Genomic DNA, 24,062 nt, shown 5'->3' with positions numbered 1-24,062 from the left:
GGGGGGGGGGTAATTACAGCCCTCCCAGGTGTACCTTTTCCCCCGGTTCACTGTGCTCTGCAAGTTAGGGACCGGATGGGGTGTTCGGGTTTGTTTTAATGTCATTGTTATCACACCCATGATCCTGCAGAACGAGTCAACCAGTCACCTCCAGAAAGTTAAATCATACCAACTGTAAATCCCAAAAACCGCTCATCTTAAAGGAGTTGAACAGCGATGTGGTGTATGTATATGTATATACTGTATACACACATAAACTTGCATATTACAATCAATTATTGTATGAATGACCTTTTATTGTGGATTCACTTTGTTGGCTCATTAAAGGGAAGTCACTTGAAGGACACTTGGAGAGAATGCATAGCTGCTGAGCTCATGGGAGCAGTAAGAAATTGTGGAGGTGATTACACAGACTAGGACCAGCATCCAGACCATAGGGCTATCACACAGAGGAACAGCGACTGCAGCCTCTCAAACAGCTCCCACTTCCTGCCGTACACACACACCCACTGGAAGGTGTGTTATGGGGCATGCAGATAAATACCTGGAACCCCCCTAAGGTCCAGGACAAACAATGTAATTAAAGATCACCTTTATAATCAAAAACCCAGCAGAGCTATATGCCTTCCTGAATGCTAATCCTAACTAAAGACATCACAAGTTCCCTTTTGAAAGTCCACAAGGTGCTTTCTTATGATAAAAGCCAATTGCAAACTCATTTTTATTAGGGTTTCAGACCTCAATTAAGCTGTCACTCATCTGGCATATTTAAGATTCTTTAAAAAATTGACCATGTAAGGCAATATAAAAACAACACAGTCTCATACATTAAGAATATTTTATTAAAAAGGGGGTGGGGGAGGGAGAAAGAGAGAAAGGAAACAATTTTCAATCCCTTGACTACAACTGCAACTTGTTCCAATACATAAAGTTTGACTGGCAGTGATGGGTCGGGATGCTACTCTTCACAGAAAAGGGAATAAATCTAAAATGCAAATGAGTATCCTTTATTTGGAATTACAAAGGGCCCCCCCCCCCAACAGTGTCCATCCCCACCCCGTTTTGAGCCTATAAAAACCCAGAACTGTCACAGACTTTGAGCCTTTAGTACACAAAGACAGCATTTACAATTGTGAGAGCCAGCCTCGGTATGGGTGGCTCTGATAGTCAAGAACATTTTTTTTTATCATTATCATCATCATTTATTTTTAAAGGTAGCTTCTGGATCCAGTTGTACATAACAATGACCAGTCTCTTGTGCATTTACAAAGAGATACAGCAAAGCAGGAAAGAGCAGAACGTTCCATCACGATGGTTATTCACATGAGGGAGATTGGCCACCGCAGCAGAATCACAAATAAACAGGCTCATTCTACGACACTGTACAATACAGCACAGGAGCAATACACACACACACACACACACACGCACACACACTCTCTGCAGTTTGGACAGAACCAAGACACCCTCCTCTGTAGAGCATGAAGCACTGCTGCCTACAGGAACACCAGCGCCCTTTCAGGAGCGGTGCTCGAGATACCCGAAAACGTGGGGAGTCCACCTTGCACAAACTCGCTGCGCCGGGTCGCTCCATCCTCCCTGCCTGTCCTCCCTAATGGTGGGCGGCAGGAGGCGGGATGGAAACGGAGCCGAACTGAGACAGCGCAGCACTGAGGGCTGTGGGACACCGCGAGAGAGCAAGCCATCCGCTCTCTGCTCCCTGCTTACGCGCTGCGGCGAAAACTCAACACAAGAGCGACACCTACTGGTGACAGAACTGTTTGGTACAGCCAGGAAATGGAACAGGAATTGTTAAGCATGCCGCCCAGGCTTTCATTAAAAACAAACTTAAATAGGCGTTTATAAAAGAGGCCACTGCCTGCGATATGAATTTGTCACAAAAACTTGTAGGGTATCCACCATGCAATTGCACGTTTAAAATTAAAAACAAGGTGCTGTATATGCCAAGTATTAATATGTATAGCCAATAATTTCAGTTTTATATAGATGCCAAGCTTGTGACAGCTGTATCTAAGCGTTACGGAATTCCTCCAGCTGACCACTGATTAACTCCATAGCCGAGAGAAGGGCATTTCAGTGCTTCTGAGTAAGTGGCATGGGGGAGATGTACATGGCACAGAGCTGAATCTTATCTGTACTGTATAAGCTCAGAGCTGAATCTGATCTGTACTGGATACTTGAGGGTCTCGCACCTGAATCTGATCTGTACTGCATCAGTACAGGGCTCAGAGCAGAACCTGATCTGTACTGCATCAGCATGGGGTTAGGAGCTGAACTAGGTGTGCACTGCATTAGTACGGGGCTCAGAGCTGAACCTGGGCTGCATGCTCTGTGGATCCAAACAAACATGGAGGAAGCAGTGGTGAGACAGGACTTATTTCAGCTGTACGGGTCTATATTCACGTAGCATCAATTCTCAGTACAAGACTCCAACCCTGCGAAAAAGCAAATGCATTTTACAACACACACCCCAGGCAGCACTCGCATGCGCTTCGGGGGAGAGGAAGGCAATGCACCGCAGATGCTTAAATAAGAAGGTAAACGGAGCGCCGCGCGAGGCCCCGGCAGAGCTCATACCCAGCATTGTTAGCTGTGTTGATTGCACACAGGAGGTAGTGCTGTTGAAGAGGGTAACCCTCCACCCATCGTTACGTGTTGGTAAGAAAGTAGAAAAAGGCGGCACGCGCGGAGGTGCAGCGGCCCTGACTGCTCTGAGGTGGGAGGCGGGGGGGAGCGGGCTGCCGCTGGCTGGGACACGGGGCCCGCCTGGGTGCTTTGGAGCAGACACCCACCCCGCCTGCTGTTAAAGTCCTATAGGCCTGAGAATGAATGACTGCAGCTCTGAGGGGCTGCTTTCTGAAGTAGAGTAGTAGCACTTGGCTTATTGTTCCCTTTATCTGCATTGTCTCACCCTTGCATATCTGCAGTACTGCTGAATAGACGTACGTTGCATATTAAATGAGGAACCTGAAATGATTTTGTTTTTTATTTTTTTTTTTTTATCTTTTTTTTTTTTAAAAGAAGACTCCTCCTCCACACTTCTCACTCCCCACAGGGACCCGTCCCAGCTGGAGTCAGGAGAGGGGGGGGGACGTCGACGTCTCAGTGTCCAATAAAAGAATAAAAATAAAAGAGTACCACAGTTCACCTCACAGCTGCCAAATCTCTCCACACAGCTGTTAACACTCCCCCCCGTTCCTGTCCGGCCCCTCCTCACAACTCTCCACACTTCCTAACAAAGACATCAATATCGAACACTGGCCAGGGTAACTAACTTCAACTGCAAAGTGTTCTGTTTTAATTATACCGATAACCAAATCTCTGAGAAATGACAAGAAAAAAAAAATCTAATAAAAATTCTATAAGAGCTCAAAATTTCCTACAACATTACTTTTTTCTCATTTGAAAAGAAAAAAAAAATCACCAGTAATAAACACCTTACAAATACAAATCAGTTTTTTTTCTTCCAAATATGAACATAAAAATGAGGAATCCGATAATCGAGGGTGCCGATTCTGGGTGCGAGGGGGCAGGATCTGCCGATGAGTAAGTAGCACCGAGGAAGCGGCCGTTTCTCAGGGGGAGCACTTTTGCCGTTTGGAATGCCGTTGGCCGGGCCTGTCCTCGTCGCTGCTGTCCCCCTCGCCCCCCCTGCGGAGCCGCGCCCGGCCGCTGTCCGCCCTCCCGCGGCGCCGCTCCTCCCGCTCGCTGTCGCTTTCCTGCTCGCGGTAATCCTTGCGGCCGGAGGCGGCCGCCGCGCGCCTGCTGGTCCTCCGCACCCGGCTCTCATCCTCCTCGCTCTCGCTCTCCTCGTACTTCCGTCTCTGCGCACCGCGGTGCTGACTCTTCCTGCTCTGGCGCCCGCTCCGCTCCTCTTCTTCCTCTTCCTCCTCCTCATCGTCATCGTCGTCTTCCTCCTCGTCCTGCTTTGTGGTCCTTCTCTGCCTGCCGTTTTGTGTTTTGTGTTCCTCCTCCTCCTCCTCCTCGCTCTCCTCTTCCGCCCCGCGCTGGTTCTGGCCGGCCCGTTTGCGCGTGCGGCGCCGGAGGTAGGCGAGGCCCGGTGCCATCTTGTGCAGCAGCTCCACGAAGCTCTGCTCCGTCTTGGCCATGCAAGAGAGCACGGTGCTGCCGGGCCGGTTGTACTCCTCGGCATTGGAGAACACCAGCTTCATGTCCTCCAGGAAGTCGCTGCTGTGCCGGTACTGGCCCTCCGCACACTTGCGCTGCATTGTCTGGAAGTCCATGGGGCTGGAGATGATGTCCAGGTAATCCTCCGCCTCGTCGGGGGACACCGGCTCTCTGTGAGAGAGATAAAACCAGGGGCCAGTCGGTTAAACAGCCTGGCGTTCGTCAGAGCCTCCTCACGCAGAGCTGTCTCCAATTCACCATGCCAACCGGCACCATAAGAGGATTGGGTGGGAGAAAGGAGCAGTCAGCGGGCCCTCTAACCAGCCCTTGTACTTCTACCAAGTCCAGTCACTCCACACTGCCAGTAATCTGATTTCAAATGAAAATTAAAGGGATTTGCAGACCAAAAAAAAAAAAAAACTAAACATCTGATACTGAGTCCTGTATGTGCCAAGACTCAGGTGGCTGGGGGCCCCAGCGCTGATTGGAGTAACTGATATGATTGCTGGCTGAGGCCAGAGCAGTGACCGAGGTGCTTGTTTTGGCAGGCGCGTCGGGGGCCCGTCTCACCTGAAGGGCCAGCTGTAGCGCAGCTTGACCAGCTTGTTGAGGATCTCCTCGCACCTCTCCAGGTCCTGCTCCTGCCTGCTCACCCGGCTCCTGGAGCTCTGGCGCACCTGCGGGGCCGAGGGGGACACAGTGTCAGCCTTTCACACACAGGCCTGTTTCCGGTCTCTCTCTCCATGCCCAGCCTACATCACCGTTCACAGAGTATTCCCAGCTGCCTCTGCAAAGCAGAGCGGGCTACAGACAGAAGCAGCTTTACTGAAAACCACTGTCTTTTGGATACAAAATAAGCAATTATGCAACTGCAAAATGCTACCCATCATCACCATAAGCACACTGCCACAGTGGAAGGCTGTGCTGGTCATTCTGGAGAAGCATGAGAGTGTGACAAAAACAACAGCAAGTGGGACATTCTGACACCTGGGGAAGGTCTAGGGGTCCACTGGCCACACAAAGCTTTGCGACCTCTGGTCAGTTCAGCCGGTAACCTGTTACTCGATGGCGTGTCCTCGCAGGGTCGTGTTTCTATAGGCCCCGCGGTTTAACAATACATCGGCGTGCACACAAATAGCCCCCTCCACGCCCCCCCGTTCCCCCCCCCGCCTGTCTCTGCAGGGTGTCAGATGCCGACGGGCCCCAGCGGAGGGAGAGGGCCCATAGCTGGGATTCTGTCGCCTGCTGAGCGGCGGACCAGTGGAGCCGGTGGCGGGCCGACTCCGCTCCGCCGGCTCCAGGTCAGCTGGTAATCAGGAGAGAAAGTGCAGCGGGCCCTCTAATGAAGATGCCAGGAGCATCTGCCAGGCTGACTCGGGGGAGGGGGGGACAGGGGGTGGGGGAGAGGAGGCTGTGCTAGAGAGCGTCCCGCCAGAGAGTGCAGCAGCGGCTCTGTCTAAAAGCCAGCCTGCACCTGTTAAGGGATTGGGGGAGGGGTGGGGTAAGGGGGGGGGTCTCAGGCTTCTGGTGAACCACATATTACTCCACTGGAGGGCTTTTACATTGGAGACACAACCTTCACAGCAAGGACTAAACATGTCCAGGCAACCGTGGGCTCTGTTAAGAAGCACCCAATGGGACAAATAAGGAGACCGTCACACACTGTAGTAAAATATAGCCAGGGTTAAATATACTGAATGATTTCACGCGGTCAGAAATCTAACCTTAACTTTAATGTAATGATACTTGCAGAACTTTTCTGAAATGGTGTTTTCTAGCATAGCATTTGAATTCAGGTTTGTATTTGATAAAATGCAGAATATATGAGGGCACTTGAAAAGTTTGATATACAGAATGTTCAAATGCAAAGTATTTGATTTCGAGGGTTTTCTAAAAATAGATTCAAGCATGTTTCATCTGCATGCGGAAGAAACAACTTAATCATTTATAAAACTGTATTAGCAGAAAACAGTACAACCTTCCTCTGTATTTACAGTTTTAGGAGTCATTATAAAACTATGCTAACCATATTACACTTCAAAAACACTGTCTGAGATTGAGCACTGTGTGCAAACTACACGTAGAAAAACTTCTTTTGAAACTGCAATTATCTTTGAAGCCTCTGAAATGTATGAGATGTATTTACAAAGTATTTGACAAGTGTCAACATCTAAAAAGCCATTTGTTTTTGAGAAGGCATTTAAATACTTCAAGTACAGAATACTCTCTTCAGCACTGTGCTCAAAATTACCCAAAAACGCAGCAAAGGAGTTCACTTTGAGCCCTGTACCGTTACTGTTACCTCTGTCCGCAGTGGTGTAACTGAATGGCTTGATCGTGCCAGGGTAGGGCAGGCTTACATCTGCTGGGGTTCATCTGCTCACCGCTAATTAGCACCTCCAAGTGACTCACTGGGCCACTATACCAGTTATGCATTGGCTTGTGGTCTGGATAGGGTAGCCAGTCCGGTAGCACACAGGCCACGCTGACAGACAAGCCCAGAACACACAGGCCACGCTGACAGACAAGCCCAGAACACACAGGTGCACGCGGAGGTCACTTCGGGATGGTGTTTGCGGCAGCGACGTGCCGGGTGCCGTCGGCGCTCTCACCAGCTCGTCCGTGTCAGAGGGGCTGCCGGGGGAGCCCTTCGGCCGGCTCGCCCTGGAGCTGGGGGGCGTCTGCTTCTTGGGGGCCGGCTTGCTGGAGCCCTTGGAGCGCTTCCCCTTGGCGGCCTTCCTCGATCTCACTGCGGGAAAAAACACAGCGTCGCCACGCGTCAGACAGGCTGCTCCGACATGCACCCCTCCTGCATAATCACCGTCTGAGAGAAGCTGCTCCCTCGAGGCTTCAGAGGCATTGTGGGAATGTTTCCTCTCCAAGGCAGACCGGTGATTCGACAGGAAGTCCTGTCCATAAAAACTGCCTCACTGGCAGCTCAAAACAACAACATAACTGGGAGCCTAATACAAATTACCATAGCCTGCACTATAAAGCACGAGCCTCCATCACCACGAAAGAAAGGCATCTCCCCCATCCCTCACATAACACTTTTTTAATGAATGAAGAGGAAACCGGTCTATAAAAACCCTGTGACTTTTATCGTGCATACTTGATGCGATGCACAGAACAAGCATATATGGACCAAATCAAATTGAAGTAGATATGCTGACAGATATATTCAGAGCGCTAAATACGCCCCAGCAACAGACTAGTGTCTTCTGGACACTATGTCCTCATTACAGGCGTGCAGATTCAGAATGCGCTTTAATGATGGCCGCTAATGACCCCGATGTATGGCGGGAACTCTCCCGTGCTCGCACACCGGCCAAAAAAAAAAAAAAAAAGAACGCGGACGGGCGGTGCCTGTGCTCGCCCTGCGAGCGCTAATGAGCGCACAATCCCGCCCCCCTCCGCTTTTTCACAGCACAGAAATTCCGTCTGATTATGTGCTGGCCAGGGGGGCTCTTGCAGAGATCAGCCTGCCACATAAGATGTGCTAAACTGGGCTGAAGGGACAATGTGATCAGAAACCCCGCTGCCTAAACTGAATGAGAGCACCATGGCAACGGGAGGCAGGAGGGGCTGGAGGGGCCGGAGATAATGTGATGAGAGGACCAGAACACATTCCGATCATTCCCGTCCTTCATCACCTCGTTTATGGCGAAGCCTCTTCTCCTCCTTCCCTCTCGGCTCCTAGCAGGCGCTCATTCCGAGCCGTCAAACCCCTGGTACTGATCATTACATCAGTGACACAGAGAGGCCCCGCCCCCCTGAGAGCTAATTGGCTGCTCTGAAAAAAAAGAGGCCGAGCTTGGCAGTAACTGGCGAGTTAGGGTGTTAGGGCCAGTGCAGCTGGGGCACGGCTTTGTGTGGTTTTCGGCCTGCCCTTTGTGAGGGGGTTCGGCTGCCCTCTTGTACCACAGCAGCCGCTTTGCTACATTAGCGCCCCATTAAACACCCACACATTTCGGCCAGTTCAAAGGAGAACACAGGAAAAACAATCCCTCGCTCTGCAAGCAGCCAGCTCACCATCCTGCTAATTCGGCTGTCACTTCAGACACCAGAGATACCCCACAGCTTATTATAGCTCCTCAAACATTCAGGTGGAAGAAAGAAAACCAACCACGACTTCCTTGGCATAATTTCATTTTTCATATTCATATTTCCACTTATTCAATTTCATATTTCCACTATGAAGACGACTATTTCTTTGTACATATTAAATTCAATATGGATCCCATCTGTAGTGAAATGGATGGGAACAGAAATCGGCTGCGTACCAAACACCAAATGTTTCTCTTTAAAGTGAAGTTTATGCCCCCTAATTATGACTAAGATGGAGGCTGTCTGTAAAGAAAACAATGACAAAAAACCAACAGGGGGGACAGAATGGATGAACTTACAACTATGTCGAATGGGCCTGAAGTCATTTTCCTCATCATCATCCTCCTCCTCCTCTTCTTCTTCCTCATCCTCCTCCTCTTCTTCCTCTTCTTCTGTGTCTTCTTCTTCATCTGTGTCCTCATTGTAATTTCTGCAACACCAAAGACATTACTAATCTACGACCTCATAAATATGATCACAGATTTGATACAGTCCAGACACCACTCTCTGTGAGGCATTGTCATTAAAATACTCTCAAACATATTTGATTTTATTCTTTTAAAACACACTGACTGCAGTGTTTGTGAGGCCTAATAAACAAAACACTTAGCGTGAACCAGTCAGTCACAGAAAAAAAAGGCTCCACTGAAAACAGCGGGGAGAAGCAGCCTACTGGTCCAGCCCCCCCCCCCCCCCCATGTTTTTAAGGGTACACGCTGGGCTCCAGGCCTACCTTCCTCTGGTGCAGCGGCGCGCCACGGCAGGCTGGCAGGCGGGACACAGCCACTCGCCCTCGGGGATGGAGTAGAGCGCCGGCCGCAGGCAGAACAGGTGGAAGGCCTTGTTGCACTCATCACACAGGATCAGCTTGTCGTCTTCCCCTGGGGGACGGAGGGGGAGTGGAGGAGACCCATTCACTTTTACGGATCACCACTTCAACATAATGAAAATGCATGAAAACCAAATGACACCCATGTGAGAGCCTCAGTAAGACTCTGTGGCTGTCAGAGTTGCAGAGTGTGGTGTCATGGTTTGGTGGATCAGCCTGGAGTCGCAGGTTCAATTGCCAACAGGGAGACACACCCTTGAGCAAGACACTAACTGAAAGGCTTCAGTAAATATCCAACTGTGTGAGTGGATAAATAATATAGCTAAATAATATAAGCTATAAAAGAATAAGGATCCTGGATAAGGTTCTGCTTAACAAAAAATTAATATTAAACATATTTATACATGTCACAATGGGCAGCAAACTCAAACTGCAAAATGTGCAGACGACACTCCATCTACAGTATAATAACCAACGGGGGGAGAAGAAAGATCCAGACAGTGCTTATTTCCAGGCTGCAGAGCTGGCCACTGGCCGCTGGTCAGCGAGCGGAGCCAGGGGAGATTGTGACAGAGGCAGGTGCCACCCAGCCCGCTGGGGGGGGGGCGTTCCTGGCACGGGGGCGGGCATGGGGAGGGCGCACCACCGCGGGACGGGCCGAGGCGACAGGGCCGTGGACGGAGTCCAGGCCAGAGCCGCTCATTTCACACCCAGACAGGTGTCTCGCTCGGGGAGCCAGCCCGCGGCCAGCCTGGGGGGACGCGCCTGCTCCGAGGGCCGAGCGCGGCGGAGCCGACAATAGGCACGCCACCTGCCCTAACGCTTCCACCGCGGGTACTCTGGCGCTGCTCGATTTTAGAACACGGCTAACTAAGGTATCCTGTGTGTGTGTATATTTACGCCAGGCTGATCTGGTTGAGTCTGTGTCAGAACGAGAAGGATTACAGTAACATTCAGCCGGTGTAACTTTTATTCACTAGGAGTGCAAGCTTTTGTTTTCTGTTCTGTAAGAGCTTGTTTTGATATCACCAGTGGGTAGCCTAAAAAGAACATATGGAGCATACCTTCTGCCAAACTATAGTGCTGACAACTAGACCTCATCAGCTGCCTGACAAGTACCTAAGACAACTGAGACCATAAAACCTGATCCCTTGTGTATTACCCAGCAGTCTTTTAGTCCCCCTACTGGTGAAATGGCAGTAGTGCTACTTTAAGGTTCTTTTAATCTACTGAGAAACATTGGAGATTCACTTTAACATCCTAAGCACCAGGAGGAAAACATTCCTACACTGACTGCTTTAATCCAATATTTAATAGCAATGTTCTCATTGACTTTCTTTCGATCAGAAAAAGGATAATATCTCTAGCCAGCTGAATACACATTTAGATAAAAAGAAATGTCAGATTATTCAAGAACAAACTTGGTCTAACAGGGTGATTGTGCAAAGTGACGACAGATTTACAGCAGAGAAAACACCGGGTAAAAAGGATGAACACACAGCTCCGCTGCATTTAAGAGGTGACTGTACCTCATCTGTTGTCACGGAGACGAAGCCCGGGGCGGGGCGGGGCGGGGCGACTCACCTTTCTTGCGGCACACCTTGCAGCGGGCGTTCTCTGCAGACATGTCCCACTTGATGCAGGCATCCAGCATGCCCAGCAAGACGTGCATGCGGGAGAAGGTCTGTGCCTCGCGGATGGTGCTCTTCCACTTCTCCACTGCTGTCGCCACCTGCAGGACGGATAAGACACTGCGGTCAGATACCACGGTCACCCGGGACACTGCGCCGAATCAGGTCATCAGCTTCAGACTAGCAGTGGTTGGTCCTGAGGGGTCTCAAAACTATAAGAAATCTCAAGTCTGTGAAAATACTGTTTACTGACGCTGCAAGCTAAATCTAACTGATATCCACACTTAAAGAACACAGCAATTCCCACAGGAATTTCTCCAAACAGCTGGGCACCCTGCACCCTGTGCACAGACAGACGCTCTCACCCTAGCCTCCTCCGCCATCATCTTCTCCTCATCCACGTACTCTGCCCTGCTGCTCTCCTCCCCTCCCTGCTTCTTCTTCTTCTTCTGCTGCTTGGGGGCCATGAAGCCCTGCAGGAATTTCTTGATCACGCTCTCCTGGAGGGTGATGACGCACTCCCCGAAATCTTTCAGGTTCTCAAGGGACCTCACCTGCGGGTGGATGAGTTAGCATCAGTGTCAGTCAATTCACTCCGCATTTCAGCAAATATACAGGTACATACATGAAGTTTATATTTTTAACATTAACAGACCATACAGTTATTTTCACTGGCCCCAAACTCTGCATGACAATATGGGTCACTTCATAGATATGAGGATGAGTAAATTAACTGGGTATCGCTTTACACCTCATCTCATTTAGAACAGTTATGAAAACACATCAACATCTAACAAGCTTATTTTAGTTTACCACTTTCCTTTCACACGGACTGAGATCAGCAAACCAATATTCTCACTGACCCTTTCCTCAAACTCGGAGGTGTCGTCCATGTACCCCAGACCGCCCTTCTGCAGCCGAGAGGCCACCTCGATGATGTCACTGCGCAGGTACTTCAGCAGCTCCTGGTGGCCGTCGCAGGTCTTCAGGCCCAGGTTGGGCTTGCGGGCCAGGTAGATGGAGCGCAGGACGTCCTGGTACCTGCAGCACCGGAGCACACTTTCCCATCAGCACCTGCAGCCTTGAGCTCCAGGCTGTGCGCACTTTCACCAATCACATTCCAGGCTGTGCGCACTTTCACCAATCACATTCCAGGCTGTGCGCACTTTCACCAATCACATTCCAGGCTGTACGCACTTTCACCAATCACATTCCAGGCTGTGCGCACTTTCACCAATCACATTCCAGGCTGTGCGCACTTTCACCAATCACATTCCAGGCTGTGCGCACTTTCACAAATCACATTCCAGGCTGTACGCACTTTCACAAATCACATTCCAGGCCGGCCCTTACCTGTACTCCAGCCTGCTCTTCAGCACGCTCTCTCTGACACCCTGCGGGTGCAGGCTCTCCATCAGCTCCTCCAGCTCCCGCGGCGTGTCACACACAAACCTGTCAATCACAGAACAGGGCCGGCGCCCCTTTCACCGTCAGCAAAGCAGGTACGCGCCTTCAAAACCCGCCGGCACAGGGTATACCGGGTATATACATAGGAGGAGAACCTACAAAGACAGACCTAGACAGTCTAGATAAAACTTTACAGATGAAAACCAAATGTTCTCATTGCTGGAGGGCAGCTGAGGGAAGAAATTCACTAACAAAAATGTCTTTGATCATGCTTCATCCAGCAACAAAGTTTCAGTCCCTTTCAACCCTAGGCAATCAAATGAATAATGAAAGAGATTACATCAATGAAGCCCGGAGTGGTCAAAGTGTTCTTTATAGTGCTTGCTGCACGAGTATAAAAACACACCACTTAGACTGCAAAGTAAAATTCCTTACCAAAGGTTTTGTCCCATTTTTGGGATGGTAGTTTCAATAGGGTTCTCGGATGCAGTCGGCGCCCCCTGCTGGCCGTCATCATTCAGGGCGCTTTCTGCACTGCACTCCTCCTCCTCCTCCTTCTCCACCTCTGCAGGGATAGAGAGGGAAAACACTACAGCCATTAAACACACTAGATCCTTGCAAAGCAGCAGGTTCATATCTGCCCTTTAACTGATCCAGAGTTATCTTGTCCTTTCTGAATCTGAACCACATTCACACATGGGGAAACAGTTTAAACTGATCCAGGGTCAGTGACCTGGGGAAGTAGACCCACCCTCAGGTTCTTCTTTCTTCACCTCCTCGGGGGGCAGAGAGAAGCTGTAGTTGAAGCTCTCGTGCACCCAGCCCTTCTCTATGTACAGTCCAGGCACCACGTCAGAGAACAGCCAGTACCTGCAACACACACACACACACACAGTGCAAGGCACTGCAATTAACTGCTTCTGAAAAATTCAATTAAAGTCAAATAACAGCCTCTGCTTTCTTACAGGGAGACCGAGGAGATGGTTGTGATTTTCTGAAGAGCTGCATGTGTAGACAGGAAACAGCTGCATAAGAATATCTATGGTGGCATAGCATGTTTCCAGGTCGATTTTTTAAAAAGTACTTCTACTTTTTAAAACAGTACTCCTTCATGCATTTTCTTTTTCTTTATCCCATTTGAAACTGCCAGTTGCACCTAGCTAGGTTCGCCTCTCTGCAACACTCTGTATGTTCCCCAAGTGACACGGATGCAATCCTCCCATATACTTGCATGCAACAGCTAATTTCACTACAAGTCCCACAATGCATTACAGGTGAATGAATGTCCAGCTCGCTGTAGCCCTCCGCCAGCTTGTCCTGGAGCAGGGTCTGCAGCAGGATCACCAGCACCCGGTTCAGGTACAGGAATGCATGCAACAGTTAATTTCACTACAAGTCCCACAATGCAGTACAGGTGAATGAATGCCAGCTGGACAACTGGTGCATCTTCCCTAACATCATACGAGGGATTCAGAATGCACTGCTGCTTTTCAGGTGTTGTTTTTCCAGTGGCCCCAGCATGAAGAATAACTACTGTTATTTACGGAAAACTCATTTCAGAACCATAATGCACATTATTGGTTTATCCAAAAGGTGAAAGGTCAGAGGGCCCTCTGAAGGGACACAACCCGCCTTGAGCGTAGCTCCAGCAGTTCACGTGGTGGACCGCGAACTGACCTGTTGTGGTTGCGGTCTGTTCCCAGAGGGACGCGTCGCAGGACCAGCTTGGCCTTTTTGATGCCCTCCTGGAAGGCCCTCTCGGCAGCCGCTTTCTGCTTGCGGACCCGCTCCTCTTCTGCCTCTTTCTCCATCCGCTCTGTAACGACAGACACACTCAGTGAGCCAGAGGGACACAAGCAGAGCAGCCAATCAAAGCTGCCGTCGAGGTACGCACAGCACCTTCAAAAACGATACCAACAACTCTGTAAGAGAAGTAATGCAACAAAACATTAACCTAAACATGCACGTATGTGAGACCCAGCAAGCACACATTTAACTACTAAGGGCTTGAGGCATGACCCACTCCTGTCCACTCCTGTCCATTTCAGTCACTTTGAATTAGGACAGCGCCCTCTGCTGGTCAGAACTGAACAGCGCTCACCCTTGTTCTGCCTCTCCTGCTCCTCCTTCTCCTTCTTGGCCTGGATGGCGAGGAGCCTCCTGCTCTTCACGGTGCTGATCATGTCCTCCGGCTCGGGTTCGGCGGGGGGCGGTGCTGCCTTGGCCTTGCTGGCGTCTTTCCTTCCACTTCCCTCCTTCTTTTTCTCCGGCTTTCCCGAGGAGACCGGGGTGGTGCCGCCGCCGCCCTCCACCTTGACCCAGCCCCCCGCCGCGCCCTTGGCCTCCATCTCCTCCTTGCGGCGCTGCTTCTCGGCCCTCTTGCGGTCGTTGACCTCCTTGAGCGTGGCCAGGCGCTCCTTCCACAGCTCGGCCGAGCGCTGCTGCATGGCGTCCATGTGGTCCTCCACCGAGTAGGTCATGAGGATGCGGTGGCACAGCGCCACCAGCAGGCGCACCTTCTCCTGCGGCGTCAGCTCGAACACCTCCGCCGTCTCCAGCTTCTCCAGGAACTCGCCGCTCACCGCGTTGCTGTAGCCGCCCAGGGAACTCTCCTCCGAGCCGCTCCCCTCGCCCTGGGAGTCCAGGGGCCGCAGGCAGAGGCGCACCAGCTCCGAGACAGAGTGCATGGTGAGGGGGATCTCGGACAGCGGCATGTCCAGCTCGCTGTAGCCCTCCGCCAGCTCGTCCTGGAGCAGGGTCTGCAGCAGGATCACCAGCACCCGGTTCAGGTACAGGAAGCCGCCCCTGTCGGCGGCCACGGCCTCCATCAGCGCCGGGGCGGTGATGGGGTACTGGTCGTCGGGCATCAGCAGGCCGGCGTAGCAATTGAGGAAGTCGGCCACCATGGCGATGTCGCCGAAGAGGGCGTTGGGCACGCCCTCGGGCATGTCCACCAGCTTGAAGGCGGGCAGGCTCTTGCCCTCCAGCTCCTGGTCCTCGAAGCGGCGCTGCTGCTCGCGGCGGACCAGCATCTCCTTCTCGCGCCGCTCCTTGGCCCTCTCCCGCAGCTTCTCCTTGATCTCCTCGCGCTTCTTGCGCATCACGTCCTGCTTCTCCTCCTCGCTCATGGCCGCCCAGCGCCTCTTGTGCTCCAGCAGCTCCCAGCGCTTCTGCACGATGTCCCGCAGCTCCTCGGGCAGCCGGCCCCGGTCCTCCGCCGTCAGCACCTTGGCCGCCTTGGAGATGAGAGAGGACAGGGCGCTCTTTTTGTCCTCCTTGCCCTTGTTCTCCTTGTAGTAGCGCAGCAGGTGGAGCGCCATCGGCGGGAGGGGCTTGCCCAGTTTTGGTGTGCCCGGCCCCGTGCTCTTGGACCTCTTCTTGGGGCTTGCGGACGTCCTGCTTTTGGCCATGTCCAGCAGGGTCATCTGCTTCATCTTGGGCGTTTTGGGCCCTTTCCCCTCCGTCTTGGAGGCCTTCTGGCCATTTAGGTTCTTGGTCCCGCTCTTCCTGTTCTTCTTTGCCTCCGTCTGCTTCTTGTCACCGGGCTTTTTGCTGGACTTGGGGGTCTTCTGCAAGACAGGCGTCAGGTGGATTGTGGCGTCGTCCTTTTCTCCACCAGCAGCTGGTTTCTTGGGGGTTCCAGAATTCTTCACCTTCAGGGGAGAGCCATTTATCTTCTTCACCTAATGAAGGAAACAAACAAATGAACAAAAAAAACTGACAACGAACCTTTCTGGCTATCACAGCTCGTGAACAGCAAACACTGCATGCAGAAAAAAACCTCTCCATAACATCCTGCCAAACGGAAATTGAGTCCAAAATGACCTGCATGTGGTCCCATATGGTGGGGCATAGAGACGTGTTGAGCTGGTCCTTTTTTTTCTTCTTCTTCTTCTTTTTCTTCTCCTCCTCCTCCTCCTTATTCTTTTCTCCCTTCTCGTTCAGCACCTTTGCCTCTCCTGCTGTCGATTTGGGTTTCTTGGTGGGCCGTCCGTCCGGCGAGCTCAGGCTTTTCCGTTTGGCTGACAGGTTTTCAGCAAAGTACTACAGCAGGGAGAAATTTCAAACCATGATCCTTTCAAAACAGATACTGACTGTCAGTCCAATTCCACTTCCGAAGTCTGTATATCAGTCAGCCACAGTTGGCTTACTGGCTGAGTTTCCCCTTCAATCATGAAAGCGCAGACACAGACACAGGTGACACAAATGCAGCGAGGATTACATTACATTACATTATTTAGCATACGCTTTTACCCAGAGCGACTTACACAGATTACAGTTCTTTACAATGCGATCCATTTATACAGCTGGATATTTACTGTGGGTTAAGTACCTTGCCCAAGGGTACAGCAGCAGTGTCCCAGCGGGGATCGAACCGGCAACTTTTCGCTACGAGTCCAGCTCCTTAAACACAATGCTACACTGCCACCTGAGAATTACAGTTCAGTTGGTACATTTACCACATACGCAAAAGGTAAAAATGGAATACCTTGTGTGGGTCGAGCAGGAAGTCGCTGAATTTGCTTGGCAGGGAGTATTTCTTCACCAGCTCGTCCTCCACAACCCAGGGGGCGCTCTCCCCCGTGCCCAGACGCATGGCGTTGTGCCGGATGAAGTAGCGCATGATCTCTTTGTTGGGCGGGCGCTCTGTGCGGAACAGACTGTCTGCTGGGACGTTGCTAATGACCTGAAAACGCAACCGGTTGTACATTATTCCTAGTTACCTAACAATCAAAATCAAAGTCATTCAAATGGCACAATGAAGAAAAGAAATTAAAACACTGAGGTATTACACGGGCTTTCTGAGAGAACATTTGGAGCGTGTAGGCCTAAATTCACACTTGTTTGCACCACTGGCCTCCGTGTCCTCACCTTGGCATCGTTGATCAGCTTGACGTCGTACTTGTGTGGCAGAAATTTTGGCATCACCCATCTCTTCTTCTCCTCCTTGAAGTTGGTAGAGAGCTTTCGGGGTGAACGACGCGCCCTGTCGCCTGAAACCACAGTAGAAAAATGCACTGAACACTTTAACCTTTTCAGTTCTCTTTTCAAATCAGCTTCATTACCTGGCGAACTGTGTGATCTAAAAGCGGCAGACAGTCCAAATCCACCGTGACCTTTTAAGTAAAAACCAATTTGCCCTCTACGTTTTAGTGATGTGTGCTGTGTTACACCTGTGGAACCTCTCACAAGATGAGCACAGCATTGTTAGGTTAGTCTCCTTGTCTTTTATAACCAGCAAATTTTTCCCAAGTCTAACTAACATTCAGTTATGGAAAACCAGCAAGAACTGCATCCCTGCCTCACCAGCACTGGGTTTTTCTGTCAAACAAGATTGCAGTTTGCGCTACCATTTTACCACCAGGTGGCACAATGCTATCATGTACATGTACGCCATACTGGAAAATATTTCCATCCACCCATAAACACGCATTACATAAAACCACATGTATGTAACAGCTTGAGTGATGTGCTTGGTGGTGCTCACAGAGACTGTCCCTCCTGCTCTCCTCTTCCTTGGGCGGCGGCTGCTTCTTCTGGTTCTCCTGGCTGGCGTTCTCTTTGTCGCTCGAGGGCGAGTCGCAGGCCCCGTCCAGCTTCTTCTCAGCGGCGTCATCCTCAGGCTTCTCCAGGGGGTGCACCTTCACCACCTTCACCCGCAGGCTTTTGTCCTTCCCCAACTGCACACCACACACACCCCCCTGCTTGAGTCATTACACATCTCTCCATTTTAGTCATTACACAGGCAATGGCAGCACTTCTCAGAAACAAGATGACAACTACTTTTGGTAGGGAGCTCCCACACTAAGCAACAGAACATATCCATGCAATACTTACAAACAGAATGCGTGTATGAATGAATGAAAGAAAGAAATTGTACTGAACTATATTTTGCCTGGAGTATTTGTCTGTGTGTGAACCACAGCCAAATTCACATGCTGAATGCCCGTACCAGAAAGTCACACTCCTCATCCAGGGCGTACTTAGTAAGGATCTCCACCCAGGCCTGGTCCACCAGCTTGTCCAGAGAGACCGTGTTGTGATGGACGATCTCAAGGACCGGCTTCTCAAACCAGGGCGGGTACTCCTCCTTGAGTCTGTCCACAGAGACATGGAGAGCAATGTCACAGTGCCACATCGCGGAACTTTCACTCAAAATCAGTTACAAAAAAGAGGCAGCTGTCTGAAACCAGAACCAAAAGGTATTCTGTGTATATATATACACCCAACAGCCACGATCCCAAATGGATTACTTGATAGCTTCTACATTCATGTAAACTCAGATGCACACATACTGCACATACATTTTATCTGGAATGGCTCCATTATACGCACAATATTTCAACACACACATATATCCCGTCCAGTATGCACCTAACTTATGTGATGTGTGCAATATGAATACAAATTGTTAGATACATCTTCATTAAAACATTTAATACGTTCTGTTCTAAAAATGGCACGAGATGAGCGGAGATGGTTGATCATTAGTCTGCCAGTGGGCGAAGCTCATGGCAGTCTTGTATAATAACGCATCTTAACAACACAGCTCTTGATTATTTCTGGGTTTCAAAGGGCTGAGTGGCACCCCCATCTTAATCCCCCTCTGAAATGCAAAGGTCATCTATACTGGGGCCGAAGCTGGGCAGATTTAAAAGCACTAATTAATGCTGGTCTTTAATAAGTAAACACTGCACTGGTTTATTTATAGAGGGAAAGAAAGGAAATCAAAGCAAGCCTCTGTACACTTTGTACACATTTTATTAATCACATATCATGACAAAACTTTTTTTTTTTAAACAAGGCTGCTGGCTAACTACTAGTTAATAAAATCACATTATGCTTTTAGTTTACTCAAAGAAATGTAATAAATTTATCCTTAATGCCAGAAACGTAATTTCTCAAGGTGTTAAATTACAGAACACTGGCTAACAACCATACAAAGGCATACATTTTCACGGTGAATCCTGGGTAGACTTGACCAAAATTCAATTTTATTTGTAATATTATTCCCATGTGTACGCAAAATGTTATCTCCCTCATTTTTAATATAAAATCAGATCAAATGTTATTTGAATAGGAGTGTAAGCACTATAGTTATACATAATAAGACTATAATAATGTTGGGGACAGTGTAATATAGTGGTAAGAAGCAGGGCTCATAACTGAAAGGTTGCTGGTTCAATTCCCAGCTGGGGCAATGCTGCTGTACCCTTGGGTAAAGTACTTAACCCAGAATTTCTTCAGTAAATATCCAGATGTATAAGTGGATAATGGATAAAAAAATTGCATCCTATGTAAGTAGCTCTGGACAAGAGCATCTGCTAAATCACAATAATGTAATGTAATGTAACTATGTCATTACCACCACTATGCCAAAATACTGAAGATTTCAAACATAGCTTAAACAAAAAGCATCCATATGGGCTCCACCCTGTCATGCTTTCATGTCACTACCACTATCCAGGGATATGATGACCAAAACATTAATTACCATTACTTATTAAAATGCACAGGATCAATTTTGCAATTTCTCAGCTGACTGATCTTTGAAAATTGTACTATGGAAGGCTTTAGCTGGAATTAATTTCAAGTAATTTCACTGCATTTTTCCTTGTGGGCTTGGCCATCTGGTTCACCAAACTCAAACTCTGAGCTATTTGTGATGAATTTATGCTAAGATATTGCTACATTTTTCCATTTGATGTATCAGTGGATCAGCACATCTGCCCCAGACCAAATCTACACAGGCACCGTGCACAGCATGCAGCTAATGAATGCACTGTGACAAATCTCTGCTTAGTGGGGGAAAAAATGTCTTAATTTAGCTGCTTTGAGAGTGAGATGTGAGAGTGAGAAGGCTCCTGCCCCATTGGATTTTAGGCGGATCACAGCCCCACACCCTGTAATTAGATTCAGGAGGAATGCGAGTACACCCAATAAACACACAGATGTGTGTCATGTGTTCTAAACTAGAAACAGCAGCAGGAGCAGCTCCATTTGGTATTCCGGGCACCATTTTCTGGAACGTGGTGAAGCCAACTAGGCATAAATGTGGTCGCTTTTTGTTTTGTCTGTAGTGGGGGGGGGGGGGGCTGTCTGCACAATCAAACAATCAAAACAGCACTGTGGTGGAGAAGACCAGAGAAGGGAAGATAAGGGGAGAGGCTGATTCACAGGGAGTGTCTGCTGGGAAATGGCTACTCACAGCTCAGTGACTTCCTGCTCCTCCTCCCAGGCTTCCTTGTGCGTGAGCTGGTTGCTGCCTGTGCTCTTGCATGTCCAGATGCGCTCCCCGTACCTCTGCAGACGTGCCTCGTACTCACTGTGAAGGGGGGGCTCAGGAAAAGCAACAACATGGCAGCCTACCACCGCCGCTCCTCTATCACCGGCTGGCAGCGGTAGAACACGAGCCACTGCAAAGCGCCGGGCCCTGCGAAGATCCCATTTCCAGAGCTACCCATTCAAGGTTCACGAAAGCAGGGCCATCCCATTAGCCCCACAGCAGGGCTCAGTGAGGGAGAAGGTCATTCATTATTGATGCAAATGTGTAGCAACGGCGCTCAATAATTAAGGAGCTGGAGGCTGGGGGCTCCCCTACCCCTGGCATACATTTGAATAATATCGCAACACAGAATATTAAATGAGAACATACAGAAACATTCAATACAAGAATACACTAGCAATTTCATCCACAGCGTTATAAACCACTGAGAATGTAGCAAGGCAAGATGAGAAAACTGGAAATGTGAAGGCTGGGGTGGGCTTTACTTGACAAAGATATCTCTGTGCCTTGAGCACAACAAATGTGATGGAACCTTTAATTACATTTTACGTATTTAACAGGCAATCTTTTACAAGGTGACTTCCAGCACAACAGAACAGGAGTAACTCCATCCAAGCTACATGAACAACAGTGCCAGAACTGATTACTCATATCTGTAATAATGCAATTGGTGTTCACCACTAAAACATTCAGCGCTCCTGCCTAGTAAAGGATGAAAAAGTTGTTTCATAAGGGTGCTTTTTCATCTGCAGATTTTTAAACAACTATTATTATTAATTTATTTCAACTACAGATTCTGTTTCAGGACGTTCTCTTTAACCTCCAAATGCAGAGTAAAAGGTGTCGAGTAAAAGGTGTCGAATGAGTAGGCATTAGATACACAGCTGCACAGATGCACAGCCATGGGGCCGGGAGAAAACCCATGGCTGATAGCACTGACTGTACAGTCCGGATTTACACTAGCTAAAGACTGAAACAAGCACAGGACGCCAGTCTTCCTTCAGGAAAACAGGGCTGTGGTTAGTGGCCTGAATACTGCAGGACCATCCAGCATCCCTGGTAACACAGAACTCAAAGCACCAGACACGGCCTAACTTCTTATAGTACCTTAGTAGCACAGAGATACAGAAAGAAGTGGGCCATTTCAGGCACGGCCACCACGGGTTGATGGAACTCAACTTTAACAGGAGTGAGCTGCCAGCCAAGCTTCCGCACTGACACGCTGTGCACAAAATGGCTGAAGGTCCACCACAGGGATTTGGCTATACAGCTGAGGACATGGCAAAGCCTTGCAATGATTTACACCGGACTTACCACACACTAAACACATCATGTGTGATACAAATTACTGGTGTTTACATTATAAATAAACCTGTTATCCCCTTACATAACCAAAACGGCCTGGAAAGCACGGCCGGCTGCACAGTAATGTCAAAGTTACCCGCAAAATACGTCCCGAACAATTAGCATGCCGGCCTATGAATGTGGCCGCACACGGTATAGTGAGGTAAATACAAAAAAAATCGATCGACATTTGACGCTTAATTATTATGTCACTCTGCAAACGGCCCAATCTTACGTCATTTATTCAGCGTTTGTTCAGGTTAAATGTTTTTCTAACGGTTAAACCCTCTCTAATCTCTAAAGCACCTGGATCACACCGAGCACTGCTGCTAGGTTTGAAGGTCCACCGTGCCCGAGTCATTAGATCCGTGTATTCAATATTTAGCCTGCTAGCTAGCCACCCAGATGCGTGTCAAGATGACGAAAACCCACTTATGACTCACGGATTTGATTACAGTAGCTAGCGAACGCACACTGACAAGGCTGCGGCGGCAACACAGACGTATTTTGGAGGAAACAGGACAGCATGCCAGTATAATATCCAACCTTGTTACCGGCAACATAAAACACCAGCTTGCTAAATGAGGTGGCAAACTAGCTATGCTAGCTAGACGCAGAGTCAGAACACGTGATGCGTTGAAATAAAACAAACAGATCCGCTTTTAAAGCAAGGGTCGCTGTACTCCCACAGATCAGCTACACTGGGCTGCAGGCTAACATTACACAATGGCAAGGTCTAAATACAGTAAACAATAGCTCCTGCCGTTTCTACATAGCAAGCCAATTCTCACAGCGTGACCCACGCTATGAAAGCTAAAGCTACGTCAGCTAGCTAGCTACATTTAATCAGTCCATTTCATGGTCGATCAAGCCGGTACCGCTTTATTAGTTAGCGTTAGGGGTCAAAAAAAAAAGTCACACAGCGAGGCAGCTACAGTCATCATGGTTTCATAATGCAGCTAACTAGCTAGCAAAATAAAATCAGCAAGGCAGCATCCTAAGATACACTAGCTACCTACTCAAACACCCGTTTGTTAAAATGGTCCCAAAATAAAGCCCCTCATTATCGCATGATAGGAGCAACATCATTTATGATCAAATGCATATTAGCTAGTGCTACATAGCAAAGCTATCTGAACTAACAAAAGCATACAAAGTAATGATGACAGACATTGTAGGAATCAGTTGAACACTTCTGCCAATGAGCATTCATATCAGTCGAAGGGGCTCCGTTTTGAGCTAGCCGGCCTCCTAAGGCTGACCCACAGTACTGGAAGGATACTCTTTGTTCCGAAAGGCCTCCTTAGTGTGCTCGATGATGTAGATGTCCTCCCCTGGGCCTGGAGGCTCTGCTAGTGGCTTCACCAGCGGGTATGGCTTCCGGCCCAACAACGGTGCCATCGTAGGAGCAGGTCAGGGGGCAAAGAATATCTAAATAACCCCCTTCTTGTTCAAAATTGCAAAGTAAGATTACCAGACGACCTTAGCATGTATTCCCGTATCTTATATCACGCGGTAGCTCCCGGGTTTCCAGCGCACACAATGTGAAAGGAATGCATACAGCTAGCTAGCCGGTTGGCTTAATCCTCATTGCAAAACAATAACACACATGTAGCCTGCTACAAGCTAACTACCCATCTCGGCGAGCCGGGGTTGTTACAGTCCTGGATCGATGTAAAGCAGATATGCAACGTGTGTCCTCAATCTGACACTCGGAGTCCTCGGTTAGCAGCGCGTAAAGGGCTCCTCAGAGAGGCGGTGGGGATAGAGCGGCGATCCTGACTGGAGTCTGGAAGCAGCGGAGGCGCTAGTTAGGGGGTCTGGCGCGCTTTCTCACGGTCCGGTCTAGCTATCTTGACTCGGCTTTCCCTATAAGGTGAGGTTTCAGTCTTGGCTTCAGTATCCTCTCAGGTGTTCGAGCAGATGCATGACTATGTGGGGTGGATTCTAAAAGGTAAGAAAACAAACACGGAGGGTGAAATCCTGGTTGAAAAATGGCGGGAGTTCCGAGTCCACCGGCAACATTTCGCACAAACCCAAAACTCCGTTACCCCGGCAGCAAGCAGCGTCGCACGGCTTCTTCCCGCCCCCACATTCTTTCCTATTGGCTTGTATTTGACTGAACCGCTAGCGCCAGATCCTCACTGGCGCTTCTTTCTATCAATCCCTTTCCAGACCCCGCCCATGTGAGCATTTTAAGGTTAGGTTGAAGTATAGGGTTAAAGGTCAGATGTTGACAACTCAAATCGGTAATATTACATATATAATCTAATCCTGTCATGAGGCAAATAAATTGATGTCTTTATTG

At 49.2% G+C, this 24,062-nt stretch overlaps 1 protein-coding gene across 2 annotated transcripts; it reads right to left on the bottom strand.

The window, feature by feature from the left end:
• Nucleotides 1-3,534: 3,534 nt before the first annotated feature.
• On the bottom strand, nucleotides 3,535-23,784 carry LOC118775210 (tyrosine-protein kinase BAZ1B-like). Of its 2 annotated transcripts, none has more exons than XM_036524988.1 (20): nucleotides 23,037-23,784; nucleotides 20,333-20,449; nucleotides 18,077-18,221; nucleotides 17,612-17,825; nucleotides 16,996-17,117; nucleotides 16,613-16,810; nucleotides 15,949-16,167; nucleotides 14,225-15,806; nucleotides 13,801-13,939; nucleotides 12,875-12,993; nucleotides 12,559-12,688; nucleotides 12,070-12,168; nucleotides 11,580-11,757; nucleotides 11,082-11,270; nucleotides 10,670-10,817; nucleotides 8,990-9,137; nucleotides 8,556-8,686; nucleotides 6,762-6,898; nucleotides 4,720-4,826; nucleotides 3,535-4,320 (listed from the first exon to the last, which is right to left on the bottom strand). In XM_036524988.1, the coding sequence occupies exons 1-20, from the start codon at nucleotides 23,153-23,155 to the stop codon at nucleotides 3,597-3,599; spliced, it is 4,965 nt and encodes a 1,654-aa protein (XP_036380881.1). In that variant the 5' UTR covers nucleotides 23,156-23,784; the 3' UTR covers nucleotides 3,535-3,596. The 2 variants fall into 2 exon arrangements, with proteins under 2 accessions (XP_036380881.1, XP_036380882.1); XM_036524989.1 differs by having other exon boundaries at nucleotides 17,612-17,804.
• Between the last annotated feature and the right edge of the window lie 278 nt (nucleotides 23,785-24,062).

The sequence above is a fragment of the Megalops cyprinoides genome, chromosome 3, assembly GCF_013368585.1.
Source record: "Megalops cyprinoides isolate fMegCyp1 chromosome 3, fMegCyp1.pri, whole genome shotgun sequence".
Taxonomy (NCBI): Eukaryota; Metazoa; Chordata; class Actinopteri; order Elopiformes; family Megalopidae; genus Megalops; species Megalops cyprinoides.
This window is presented reverse-complemented; position numbering and strand designations above follow the sequence as displayed.